The sequence below is a fragment of the Polyodon spathula genome, chromosome 3, assembly GCF_017654505.1.
Source record: "Polyodon spathula isolate WHYD16114869_AA chromosome 3, ASM1765450v1, whole genome shotgun sequence".
Taxonomy (NCBI): Eukaryota; Metazoa; Chordata; class Actinopteri; order Acipenseriformes; family Polyodontidae; genus Polyodon; species Polyodon spathula.
This window is the reverse complement of record NC_054536.1, coordinates 20554231-20568763: the sequence shown is the minus strand read 5'-3', so window position 1 is coordinate 20568763 and position 14533 is coordinate 20554231. Positions and strand designations below refer to the sequence as shown.

The 14533-nt window shown below is 37.0% G+C and overlaps 1 protein-coding gene across 3 annotated transcripts in view; it reads right to left on the bottom strand.

Annotated features, from left to right (window-relative positions):
- Positions 1–14533, bottom strand: part of asic1c (acid-sensing (proton-gated) ion channel 1c) — a 291132-nt gene that overhangs the window by 43398 nt on the left and 233201 nt on the right. For 2 of the 3 annotated variants that reach the window (XM_041244642.1, XM_041244643.1), the window contains exon 1: positions 276–1429. The exons of the other annotated variant lie outside the window; for it this stretch is intronic. In XM_041244642.1, the coding sequence (XP_041100576.1) occupies positions 276–911 (636 nt within the window). In that variant the 5' untranslated portion in view covers positions 912–1429. Of the gene's footprint in view, positions 1–275; positions 1430–14533 lie in introns of those variants that run through there. 3 annotated transcript variants of the gene reach the window in all.

Sequence of the window (14533 nt, the reverse complement as noted above, 5' to 3'; positions counted from 1 at the left end):
TGAGTTTAAAAGTATATAAAAAAAACAAACAAGTAGAGGTAAACAGATTAACTCTGACAGTCACATACTGTTCTGCAGTAGCACCTTTTGCTGAGCCAGGTAAAGGGGTGTGTGGCCCGAATCAACTTCAATCAACAACACAGCTACAGAGCTGGTTGCTTTATTTCAAAGGAATGGCTAGCACAGGTTTAATATCTGCATTTAGGTGTATACCAGTGTAACAATAAACACAAGTAAAACCTGAATAAATCATAAAACGTTGTTTTCTTACGTACAGGTGTGAAGTTCTTGAAGGTGCAATTTCCCCCTTGGAACTTGCATTCCAGAAGCATCTCGTCCATCTGGTGACTTAGCCTGTTCATCATCTCTGTCGTGTTGACCACAAAGTGAGCCGGGGGGGTGTAATGATTAAAGTCCATCAGATCCATGAGCATTTTCTTCCTGTCGTCCCGGAGGACCTGTAGGCTGTTCTCGTTGACTGAGTGGTTCATGTGCAGAAGGTCTAGCCAATAGCCGCTGTAGTAGAGATCCATCTTGGTCAGCCTGGACATGCGAAAGAGGTTGTGGTTGCAGATAGTCACGGCTGGGAAGGAAAGGTTCTGAGCCCACACCATGTGGATCTTGGTCACTGCAGGATAAGACATCAGATAAAGAATACGGTTCCACGACCACATGGACAGCAATCCGACGCAGATAAAGAAAGCCAAGAGCCAAAATGCCCTACGTGGCTTTGAGCGATTGCTGGCAAAAACATACTTTAGACCGTGAAACTTGGTCTTCTTCACAAAAGATAGCGTGATTACCTTAAATGTGAGGGGACAATCGTTTTGGGTCGTCACTGATGTCTGTTTCTCCTCACTGGGGTTGGATTCACGGGTAATAGGGTCAAGTACATGGTGTACAGATGCCATAGCTGGGCAAAAAGCCAAAAACAGCTAACAAGAAAATAGTTCTTAAGAACAAGATAACTTATGAAGTTTTCCAGTATAGTTTTTTTTTTACACAAGTTAATGGAGATGTGTGACCTAACACCAAATCCGCAGGAGTCCCTTTAAATGTATATTCCTATTTAAAAAAAAAATAATAATTCTTCAGTAAACAACTCATTCAGTAAATGTATTTTTCTTCCATTCCTGTGCTCTAGTTTGTTTCCAGTTATGACCTGGCTTTTCCAATGCAAGCCTTTAAAGAAAGTAAAAGTTTAAAATCCTTTTAAAATCCAAAACCTTCCTTCAGCAACAACAGGGCCACAGTACCATCCTTTGTCGCATGTGAAAAATGTTGCCTGGCTGTTTGCAATCCTTGCCACTCTTGCAGATAGTCTCCCTATGCACTTGCTATGATTCTGTTTAGTTTCATTTAAAACTCCTCTCTTTTCACCCAGCTGCTGTAAGACATGTATTCAGAATTAGAGGCACTGATTCCTGTAGTTGTGTTGTGAGTCTTTTGAAGTGCATAACTCCTCCCCTCTGCTTGGAGATAGATCTATGTCTAAACTAGCAACAGGAGCACAAAAGCCCCTCTCTATAATGAGAGAGAACAAAGAGAGAATGTGGAGAGACAGCAACACAGATGTATTCTGAGGAGAGAATAGCCTATCACTGGAAATCTAATGAATGTCTGATTTAATGTTGGCAACATTTAATAGGTCTGAGGCAGTCTATGACAAAATGGAAGCTCATCATTAGCCACTGTCTGGTGAGTTTAGGACTGTAACTGCCCTGAAAAATAAATGAGTACTGTGCAGCACTGCCAAAATCATCTGGTGTTGAAATAATTCATGTAATAATTTTCGTCTTACCAATTATACTTACTATGGCATTGGAGGTATTTTTTTTTTTTTGTAATCAAGGGGGTAGCCTTTTTTTGTAATAAAACAAACATAACAATGCTGTCTTGCTAGCTGAATTTGTTTACAAACTGAGACCTGGGAAAAAACTAACTTTTATAGAAAAAATCTCTCTCTCTCTCTCTCTCTCTCTCTCTCTCTCTCTCTCTCTCACTCTCTCATACTTCTAACATATTACAAAAAATATAACTTAAATTGTTATCATCTTATTGATTAATTAGTTTAAATACAGGACTTATTTAAAAAATGTATTGGAATATATTTTCAAAATGTTTATCCAATCTTCAAAAAACACCTGGCAACTTTTGCAAAACTTGAACCAAACAACAAAGGTGTTGATTTTTTACATACACCTTAATATGATAAGCTACAGCTCCATTGTTTTCCAATAATTTTACAGCACCAGGATCAACCATTAGGGTTAATCCTGGGATAACCACAGTCAGACAGGTGGTTGATGAAATGCAGCGTGATTCCTCAGTTCTGCAAAATGCTCCAAAAAAGCTGTATCTTATCCTGATTGTACACAGTATGTTGATCAAATCAAATAGTCCTTAAGCAACACTCAGGTTGTTTTGTTTCCGATTTTGTACCAGCAACGAAGCATCCCCACCGCCAAAAAGGTATTAATTAAACAGAAGTAAAGATTTTTAAAAAAACATGCCCAGTTGTAGGGTCTTTACAGAGTCGTCCTGTTGACAGCATAATTAGACTATGTAAAAATGTATATAAATAAATTAAAAACTATTCATTGTCTGACTGCTCCAGTACCTTAATTAATTACAGGGTCTAAAATCTAAATAAGAAAACTACAGCAGTATAAATTATTCAGAGTGCACACTGTTTGGTTATATGCCTGAATAATGACAATTAGTCTAATGTTAAATGCTTAATCAGCAAGCCGAAAAAGGAAAAGACAAGCTAATAAAAATGTAACTACATTAGTGAAACAAATTGAAGCATTACAAATAAAAATGTCCAGGAATGTGGCAAATTTAATGTGATTCAGTGTTCCTCATAATACACTGATTTATGCCTGTATTACTGGGCCCTTTTATTTAGTAAAGTCAGTAAAGATTGCTATAATTTACAGCAAGGAGGGTGCTGAGAGACGCTGAATAATAGAGTACTGAAATAAAGGCTGACAGCACTTATTCAAGGCAAGTACTGGAGGTGCTTTGGCTCTTCTTTGCCAGCAGACCATACATATTTACAAGCCTTGATTTAGCTCCTGCATCACAGAGCAAAACGCTTGGCTATATTTGTAATCTCTAGGCCAGAACAGTGCAATGCAATTCTCTTCAAAATACTGTAAATGTTTGATAGGAAAGAACAGAGTAAACAGACACTCTACATAGAGCTTGTGTCTTTTCAGAAATTCAAATATCTGACAAAGAAATATTAAAAAATGTGATTTTACAGCTCAGAGAACTGCAAAACCTTTAACGCAATGCAGAACTCCAGTTACTCAGAGTGTGGCCAAATAGAAAAGTTACCGACATAAATAATTTGAAATGCCAGGCACATGTACATTTGAAACATTTACTCTTTAATTTATAGTACATTGTTTACTTAAATCATGCATTCTGATATCTGCAGCCATTGCCTTTTACCAGCATGTTTCAAGCATTTTCTAACTGGGAACCACTTTTTAGCAGTGGGTAGATGAATACACTTTTCAATAACAAACTTTACAGTATAAGTATAATTACATTATCGTACAGATCCAGCCAAGCTCATTATAACAATTAATCTGCTTGCGATTACTTCTGTCTACATGATCAGTACAAGCATAGAACTACAGAACCACTACCGTATCAATGTGCAGTGTGAAAACATATAAAGGAGTAATAATTAACACAGATATTTTCCAACCTTTCATTAGAATAACAATTAAGTCCAAAGTGAAAGTTTTCCTTTCTAAGACTTCATGAAAATTGAATTCTGGTGAAGCCATTTATCCTGCTATCAGTTTATAGTTGTAAGCGGTATTAGGGCCTCACCTGAGCTTTACGTTCAACTTTTCTCATAATTCGGGTTCAGCTGGCATACAAGTTCGTACTGGCAGGACAGATGGACTTCACTGACAGTAAGACCATGTAAAGGTAATCATGAAATCTGAGGAACTGATGCAGTAGCCTATTTGCAAGGATGTTTCCATGCTAACAAGAAGCAAGAAAATGTATTGTTATAGGCTTGTGTGGTAAATTGGCACAATTGTCAAAATGGCCAGCCACTTGCCACCACTCATTCAATGAAAGTCACAGACAGCTGTTATGCGTTTTAGAGTCTTTTGACACATTTTTATTTATGACAGCAACAGGAAACAAAACAGAAAACAAAAAATAAAACCTAGCTCCCTTGGATTTATGGCCAAACTTAATATTGTTCATCTAACTGTCTCAGGAAAGGATACGCCTTTTGTCCCTTAGTTCAAACAAGACAGCAATCTTTTGTTTATAGTCCAAAATGCAGTTTGTAACATGGTCGGTCAGTATTGTGAGGCACCTTTAAATCAAACCTTCAGAAACAGTGTTTGTCTCCTCTGTATCCCTCTTCCTCCCAACAACACACCCTGTCCTTTAATCCCTTCCAGGGTTAACAGTAATTGGCTTCACCAGTGCTCTACAGTCTGGCTGACTGGCAGCCATCTTGACTCCAGATGATTGTCTAGTAGTTACCTTCGAGCCAATATGGCTGTCAGTTTAGATAAGCCTTTCGGCTTAGAAGCTTGGACTTTCCAGCCCAGGATGTACACTGTGTCATAGCATGATAATACCTCAGAGCCTTAACTGGCTTGTATTCAGATAAAAATAATAAAACAGGTACCCTTGCGGTATCCTGGGAGTCAGTTTAACTACTATTGAAAGATTTTTCTACTATTGAAACATTACTATTGAAGGCCTTCTGGTTAATGCAAAAGCCCTTTTTTAAAATTCACCCAGCCAATAGATCAAAGCTTTAAAAGTATGTGACTGAATGGGGGAAATATAATATAATTGTGCTCCACTGCAAAACCTGTACTTTTGTTGCTCATTATAAGATGTTTATATATACTCTCCCACCTAGACTACTCCAACTCCCTCCTGGCCAGCCTCCCTGCGTCCACCACCCGTTCGCTCCAGCTCATCCAGAACTCCGCTGCTCGTCTGGTGTTCTCACTGGCTCCCGATCAACGCTCGCATCCAGTTCAAGACTCTTGTACTTGCCTACCGATGCCTTGACCAGACTATCATCTCTCCCTAAACCCCCACCCAACCTCTCTCCCCCACCTGCACCAGAAGACTGGCTGTACCTCCTCTATGCTCCCCTGTCTCCAAAGCCCGCTCCTTCTCCACCATTGCCCCGCAGTGGCAGAACGACCTTCCTACGGATGTCAGGACTGCCCAGTCCCTGACCATCTTCCGGCACTTCCTCAAGACACACCTCTTCGGGCAACATCTGTAAAACTAAGCTCTTTCCTTCTGGACAATATAACACTCTGCCTTTAATGCACTTTAACTTGTACTTATCTGCTTCCTATTTTACCGTATTTAATCCGGCACTTAACCTAATCTGTAGTATTTTGTATTTAACTTGCACTCATATCCAACCCTGATGTAACTATCAACACCGTTATCTGCTCTTGAATTGCCCCGATATCAAATCGTACTGTGTTTTGTATTTGCTCTTATTAAAACTGAAGTCACTGTATTTTATATCATGCTCTTAATTGTACTGTAATTCTTGATATGTATTTTATTTTGGATACAACTGCAAGTTGTCCTGGGTAAGGGCGTCTGCTAATAAATTTTACTATATATATATATATATATATATATATATATATATATATATATATATATATATATATATATATATATATATATATAGTAAGTGGTATTTTGGGTAGGAGTCCTGATGAAATCAGACTGATACATATCACTGGGAAAAGGGAATAACAGCCTGTATTTATTGTGGAAGCATATCTCTTGCCTCATCAGCTGGCATTTCCCAGGGTGCTGCTTCAGTACAGCAGCTCGGATCCGGTCCAGCACCTCCCGCAGGTGGTACAGGCCCTCGCTGAACTTGGTGGCGTGCACCAGCAGGTCATTCAGATAGACCACGCAGTCAGACTGCAGCACCCAATGCAAAACCCTCTCCATCAAACTCTTAAACGTTGCAGGAGTGTTGCATAGCATGAATGGCATCATCCCTGTGGTAAAGGCAGTCTTCACACGCACATCAGGGGAGCGCTCAGCCTGCCTGTACCCACTCCGCAGGTCCTCTGAGCAAAACCAACGGGAGCCAGCGATCTCATCCAGCACATTGCACATGACCGCGTTGAGTCAGCGGTAGTCCATGCAGAGATGTAAGCTGCCATCCTTCTTCTCACTTAAGTAACCCACGGGCTCTCCGAGTGCTCAGTTGCCCCATTGGCAACCATCTCTCTGATGAGGACCTCAGTTTCTTCTTGTTTCTCTCACGGCTGTGTCAATCTGATTTTGGACCAGTTTGGTGCGTGGGTACAGTCCTTGGCCTTGACCGCAAAACAGTCCTGATAATTGTGGACCAATTCCTCCAAATGCTCTAAATTGTGCTAAGCTGAGCCTTTTCCCACAGTGATGGCAGAAATCCCACAGGGCCTCCTCCCGAAGCTGGATTCTCCCCTGTTCCACTCCGGTGCCCTCTTGGGCCCATGCTAGTTTACCATTCGGGGGGGGGAGGGGGGGGGGGGGGGGGGGGGGGGGGGGGGGGGTGGGGGGTGTTGGTCTGGGAGGCGTGCATGACCGTCTGATATGACACTGCCGCCTGTTCGCCAGCTCGACTCGAGTCGACCGTACACCGACCATCCGTCGACCCGACTGACCACCGTTCAAACGACCGACCCTGGCAGGATAGCTGAAATGGCTTCCGGTTACAGTGTGTTACCTCACTGATTGGGATAGACATTTTCTGAGAGCTAAACAAGCTTCTGTCGGGGCTATATCAACACCTGGTCACTTTACTGCTATTCTTATGGATATTCCCTAAAACAAAGGGCGTTGCCGCCCCACTGGATAACCACAGTAAACCTTTAAAAAGAAACTTTGCATTACAGTAAATATCTATTTAATTTTCTTCAAAGTGTTAACTGTGTATGGTGAACAACAGTAAATTCCAAGACTGAGACAAAGGGGGCTTCACAGAGATCAAAATAAGGGCACCAAACCCTGATACTTCCCGGTAAGCCCCCACTCTCCCCAGTTACATTTTGACAGAATATTAAACACATAGCAGAAAGAGCAGGAGCTCTGCTGAGAATAAAAAATGAAATGAGGGCAGACAGCCTGTGGAGATAGAAGTAATAAACACATGGCTAGATATAAGAAGCAACAGCTTAAATGAGAAACACCAGCAACTGGTTTAGAAAGCACTTACCAGACAGCAGACACAATAGGAGACACTTAACGTTGTTGAAGGGCAAATTAACCATAAACATGCAGTGCACAAACTAAAGTGATGTACAGCTTGGTTAAAGTACACTGCCATTTTGTTTCTTTATAAGTAAATATAAATATAAGAATACTTACAGTAAGTAACAAATCCTAAATGTAGTTTACATTTTTTTTCTTTAATTCATTATTTTGCTTCATAGTTTGTCAATGGATTACAGTAGGGCGTCTCAAACTCGGTCCTGAGGACCCACTGTGGCTGCTTGTTTTCACTCCAACCAAGCTCTCAGTTACTTAACTATACCCTTAATTGTACTAATAATTTGTTGATTAGACCTTTTTACTTGTTTTCAACTCTTAAACAGTTGCAGATTTCAAGTAAGCTGTAGCATTTTCTAAGTAACTTGAACTCTGCAACTGTTTAAGAACTAAAAACGAGTTCAAAATGTTTAATTAAGTCAATAAACTTCAGTTTGGCATCAGTTTCAAAGTTTGTTAAACACAGACTAGAAGCTGGTCCGTGCTGCGAAACAGTGCTCTTGTTGAGAATCTTGACTGACTGAGGCGTTGACTCTTTCAATTATTTGGTAAGCATTATATTTTGCTTTTTGTATCTCATATACTGGAATGTGTGATAAGGGATAGGGTTTTTATTTAATTTAGTTATAGGGAGCTGGCATATTGACTTAGCTGTGGACACTATAGAACTTGAAAAACATGTATAACCATTTTGTTATATAAACTTGATTGCCCAGGTTGTCTGTGAGCTAAGATCTGATGTGGTCTGTACCCACCAGATCCATTATTAATCTTTTAATATTCTAACAAGAGTACTGAAATATACAGTCTGATTTGTTATACATGAAATTAACTGCATCCGTGTGATTTTTCTTGATTACTTAAAACTTGTCTGGATATGTTAATATCTGAAGTCAGTGCACAAACAGTCCACTTGCAGGAGTCCAAAACATCTGTGTCCTCCTTAAACATCTCCCCAGAGTTTAAGAGTGTGCTCAGAGCATACAAAACACAAAACTGTACATTTAAATAATAATAGTACAACAGAAACACAAAAGAAAATGAATTACTGAGTTATTCGATTGAGATTGTCAAGCTCTTGAATCCTAACAGCTCTCGGGCAATGAGATTAAAGTGGATTCTAGTGTTACAAGATATTTATAAGTAGACATCCAGTTAGAAAAGATGGAAAAATGAGTCAAGTCTGTGAATCATTAAATAAGCTTTAGAATAATTCTCCCATATAAAAATGTATTTTAAAATCAATCACAGCAAACAGCATTAAGCATTGAGAAAAAATAACAATCATCAACAAAAAGGGTTCAATTACAGATATCAAGAGGTTAGCTATCCTGTGCAGGTTCAAAGAAATGTATACACTCTCCTCTCCTAAGCGGGAAGCTCTTACCATCTGGGCAATGCTTTCAGCTGGCTCAGCTACTGCTTATATCTCTTTTTAATTTCCTCTTTCTTATGTCATGAACCATTTTCTCAACTAAAATTTGAATACATTTTTTTTTAACTACCTTTAGATTGGTTCTTTATATTTAATTTTCCTTATATGGTCTGGTAGATTAAAATAGTTATTTTTTAAGTTACTGTTTTGATTGCAATCTGTCACTTTCTCTATCAACTGCTGTTCTGACTCAAACAGGTAGGTCAAAGAATCAGAGATTATGACATGAGAAAGAACCCTGTAGATTTATTCCTTTTTCATCCTGGTCATATTTCATGATAAGATACAGTACAGGTACAGTAGATTAAACAGGGTTTGTAGCAAAAGTATTGAAATATTCATTTGATTTCAGATCAGCCTGCGTGGCAGCTGCTATGAATCGTTCTGGTTGGCTCTGAATTAATCATTGGTTCTAATGCTATCTAGGGGTGTTCTGTTCAAAAGGCAATTTCAGTAAGAAGTGAAGTCGGACGCTGTATTGCAATTGGATATGTGTGCAGGTTTCACCGCTACATTTTCAGATTACAACGCCGCTAAACTTCTATTAGCTTATAAAAATGACAAAACAAACAACAAATATGATAACTGCTGCTCTTTGGCATTTTATGCAGCGTTATAATTAAACAGTTATCATTTTTTTGCTCTAACTTTAAAAACAGTTTTAAGGCTAGCATGGCCATAATTACAATGTCATTTAGGGTTTGTGGATGCTTTGTTTATTTTCCAGGTCACCATGTATTAACTTTAAAAACAAAATAAAGAAACAAACAAGAGGACGATAACCTTGTATGACTAAGAAGTGGGGATCTCAGCTATAGGTCCCCAGATTCACTGGGTCATGCTTCAAGACAAAGCACTTTATTCATTGCCAGAAATAAACACAAACCAATGTCTGGAAAACATCTTGCAAGGTAATATCTCAGACCTGTCCTGGCTGTGAATTCTCTTTCTATACAAAACAATATTACACCCAGAACATAAAGTGTGGTATGTTACTGACATATTACTGGAAACTGTTATTATTATTCATTACACACCAGCATATTTAGAAATGTTCAATAAATATTTAAAAAGGTAATTCTACAGCAGGCTCAATATCTGCATTGCTCATGTTATTGGCTTAGCCTTTCAGAAACCCAGAAAGGGAGGAATCCTTAATTAAATGTGTTATGTTAACTGATGTTGGCTTTGTTCCCATGTTAATTCCATACATTCACCTTATCTAATATAACTGAGATTGGGTATTATAAACCAGTGATTTAAAATAAAATAATATGCTGTGTGTAAGGTGTATCTTATAATAATTGTACAATAAGAGAAGCTACGACAGTGTTTGTATCAGTGTTTGGTATCAGACTGGTGTGAATGAAAATAAAAACAGGACCAACAGAAAGCACAGTCTAACAATAACCCATTTAGAATGACTAAGATAACACCGATCCTAACACAGTCTTAACCCTAAAATCCCAACCATGTCTCTACAATATACAATCTACATTTTCAGAATATTGAATTTCTTACCAGTTTAATAGCCTATATATTAGTCCCTCCAGGATTCCGCAATTGCAGAACAAATCACGAAATTTGCTCTCTCATGCGGAATTTTCAAATGTTTGCAAATAAAATGAAATCGCAAACATTTGCTCCTTACTATTACCGTACATGTCACTAGAGCGCATGCACGCTGTTTGTATAGTGAGAAGTGTGGTGGAGTTTCAGTGAGAGCTTTAGTTCAGCCATGGAGAGATTTCTAAGGCCATTGATGAGCTTACTATGGAAAAGACGCAGGGTTTTGTTTCAATGACCGTTCTCCAATCAATTGGTTTACATTTGGAGACTGAGTTATTTTTGACTTTTGAAAGAAGCTGATGATTTGGAGGGAAAAAAAAAACTTGAGAAAAAGTATTCTGTGCTCATTTGTTTAAACTTGCAGAATTTCACTTGCTATTTTAACAAAATGTACAGGCATACTTTTACAGTCTTCATTAAGTAATCTTATTTGTAAGCTTTATTTTTTAATATTCCTGTTTTCAGAGCTTTTCCTTTATATAATAAAGCATTCATTTAAGCTTCAATCATATTAAGTAACATTTTCCAACATGTAGTTCCAGTTGTATTAATAAGGAAGGTATCATTTTAATGTTTTACTTAATTTAGGCTAGGAATAGAGTATGTCGGGTTTTTGTACAGAATATTCTTATATTAAGAACATAACAACATAAGAAAGTTTACAAACGAGAGGAGGCCATTCGGCTCATCTTGCTGGTTTGGTTGTTAGTAGCTTATTGATTCCAGAATCCCAAAATGCAGCTTCAACAACATTACTGGGGAGTTGGTTCCAGACCCTCACAATTCTCTGTATAAAAAACTGCCTCCTACTTTCTGTTCTGAATGCCCTATTATCTAATCTCCATTTGTGACCCCTGGTACTTGTTTCTTTTTTCAGGTCTAAAAAGTCCCTTGAGTCGACATTATTAATACCTTTTAGAATTTTGAATGCTTGAATAGCCATGTAGTCTTCTTTGTTCAAGACTGAATAGATTCAATTCTTTAAGCCTGTCTGCATATGACATGACCTTTAAACCCAGAATAATTATGGTCACTCTTCTTTGCACTCTTTCAAGAGCAGCAATATCCTTTTTGCAGCAAGGTGACAAGAACTGAACACAATATTCTAGATGAGATTTTACTAATGCAAGCTTTAACATTACTTCCCTTGATATAAATTCAACACTTTTCACTATATATCAGAGTATTATTCAGAGAGCTATGTTTCAAAACGTTATCATACATTTTCACAATTTCACACTGTTTTGCTATTATTTACTACATGACCAAAAATAAAGATATACATGTGTTTGAAAGAATGATGTTCACAGAATAGGTCATTCATTTTAACAATAATATTATATAGGCCGTCTATTATGCACAGGTATGGAATAATTAATATTTATGTTTACAAATGTTATTGTCATGGTTGTCCTCTGCCTTGGCATAATATGTGTTATTGTCACTGTGAGAATCTGCCTTAAGGGAAGATGTGTGTGTGTGTGTGTGTGTGTGTGTGTGTGTGTGTGTGTGTGTGTGTGTGTGTGTGTGTGTGTGTGTGTGTGTGTGTGTGTGTGTGTGTGTGTGTGTGTGTGTGTGTGTGTGTGTGTGTGTGTGTGTGTGTGTGTGTGTCACTGTGAGTCTGCCTTGGAGGAAGATGTGTGTGTGTGTGTGTGTCAGTGTGAGAATCTGCCTTGTTGGAAGATGTGTGTGTGTGTCAGTGTGAGTCTGCCTTGGGGGAAAATTTAAATGAAATACATTTTCTATATATTATATTTTACTATTGGCAGATATTATTAAGTATTTGTGCATTATTTTTCACTTATAGGTGTGTTCACAAGAAATTCAGAGGTAGAGTAATTTCAAATGTTATTAAAACGATACCTTCCTTATTAATACAGCTGGGACTGCATGTTGGAAAATGTTGCTTAATTAATGAGGGAAGCTTAAAAAAATGCTTTATTAAATAAAACAGGGATATTAAAAAATAAAGTTTACAAATAAGATTACTTAATGAATAATGTAAAAGTATGCATGTATGTGTTGTTTAAATAGATAAAACTGTTGATATGCAAGTTTAAGCAAATGAGCACAGAATACCCCTCATTTTCTCGTTTTTTTTTTTTTTTTTTTTTAATTTAAGGAACACCTCTTACAAAGCTTTCTAAATTTACAAGTTTGTAAGTTAATATAATATAAATGAACAACTCCCTCCAAATCAGTGGCTTCTTTCAACAGTCAAAAGTCAAAAATAACCCCGCCTCCAAATGTAAACCAATCGATTGGAGAAATAGGAAACCAATCAGCTTGGATATGTGTTATTCTGCCTGTGGGGCAGATCTGCCCCCAGAACAAAATTCATCACAAATAACTGACCTGAGCAATGTTAATTTGAATCCCAGTGCACAACTACAATCTTATTCTGCTAGGCAAATGTTATTATTACTAATGTGATTAAATATAGTCATATGTTTTGGCCATAACTGTATTTAATTTATTTAAGAAATGTTATGCTTTATGTATATTTTAAAAAAATGGCATCCAGTAGTCAGAGCTGTAACAGTTTAAAAAAAAAAAAAAAGTGAACTCTCTTTGCTTTATTGTATGTGTTTTTTATTGTTACTATTATGCTTTGATTTCCATAAAATATGGCAAACTTGTTTGTTCTGGGTATTTTTTTTTAACAGATTTTAGTCATGTGATTTAATAAAAAAATGAATTTAACTAACTGTGACTTACTTTTTTTATTTATTTAAACTCATTGACACTGTTTTGCATTAAAAAGTCGTTGCTGCAGAATTTTGCAGAAAACACTCTTTTCTCATTGCAGATTTTAGGAGATGTTTCAGTGGATTTCCGTGGGGACTAATATATTAGTGTTTTGTATATTTGCCCAATTGTTATTTCTGCTTTGATCATTACTCACTAGGTTTAAATACAATACTAATAACCCTTGAAAAACAACTTTCTGAATTGAGATGGTTTTAGAAATACTTTCTTAATGATTTATATCATTGCACTTTTTATTTGATTGTATTTCTCACTCTGAAAAGCAGGAAACAGAAACTCATTTTGCTATACACATATTTTTGCAGTCATGGACCAGTAGAGCTACTCTAGAATAATGTATCCTTTATAGTGCTGTGCATACACATACTTTTCTCATTATAAAAGAGTTTTCGTGCTGCACTTTGTTTTCATTTTTAACATTTTCCAAGAAGATATAAAACCCAGAAATTTCTTATATACAGTATCTCGCAGGTGTACAAGGTGGTATAACATTTAATTCCCACGAGAACACGAGAGCAGCACATTGAAAATGGGAATGTGGGGTTTATTTCAGCATATACTGATTCCATACTGAGACAATATATCGTAGGATATAGCAACTTGAAATTCCTATAGAAGCCAATTCCAAACTAAACTGTTGTATAAAATAAAATGTATTTTAAAAAGTGTTATAGAAAAGTCTTGATCTCATTGAAAGAGTTTGTGCTTTAAAAATTCCCATAAAGTTTATCTATCAAAACTGTCCTTTAAGCATTCTCATATCACCTTGGGGGTCAAGAAGACCTACTTCCTTGTAGTGACCCCTGGGCAACATCTCTGATGGCAGAAAGCTCTTCAAATCAAACTTACCATGCAATGCTTAAGCAAAGCAATGTTGGGCTTGGTTAGTACTTGGATGGGAGACCACCTGGGAATACTGAGTGCTGTAGGCTGCATGTTAAGCTCATATGAATATATATATATATATATATATATATATATATATATATATATATATATATATATATATATACCTTGTAGTTGATTACTAAGTTCTATTTAAAACCCTCTAATGGCAACAATCAAGAATATTTTTCATTTTAATTTCCCTTATTACTATTTCTAAATGACTTTAAAAAATACTAATTACAAGAAATGAAGTATGCATGCTTAGCCTGGAACGCATTATGTAAATTAAGTAATTGTATAATATAACCATAAGACCAGTCAAGAGAAATTGCTTGTTTTGCAAACTGGCAGGAACTTATATTAAAAAGAGAGCATATTAGATTCACTGTAGCCTGTTAAAGTTCAATGAAAGCACGTTCTTCTGTTCAATTGAAGTCCCTTCTTTAATTAGCCTACATGATATAAAACTAGTAAGATGTATATCCAGGGATATACTTTTCCTGACTGGGTAAAATTATTTTCTTTATTACCCGGTAACCAACACTTTCCTTTTGCTAGAGAAACATTTCC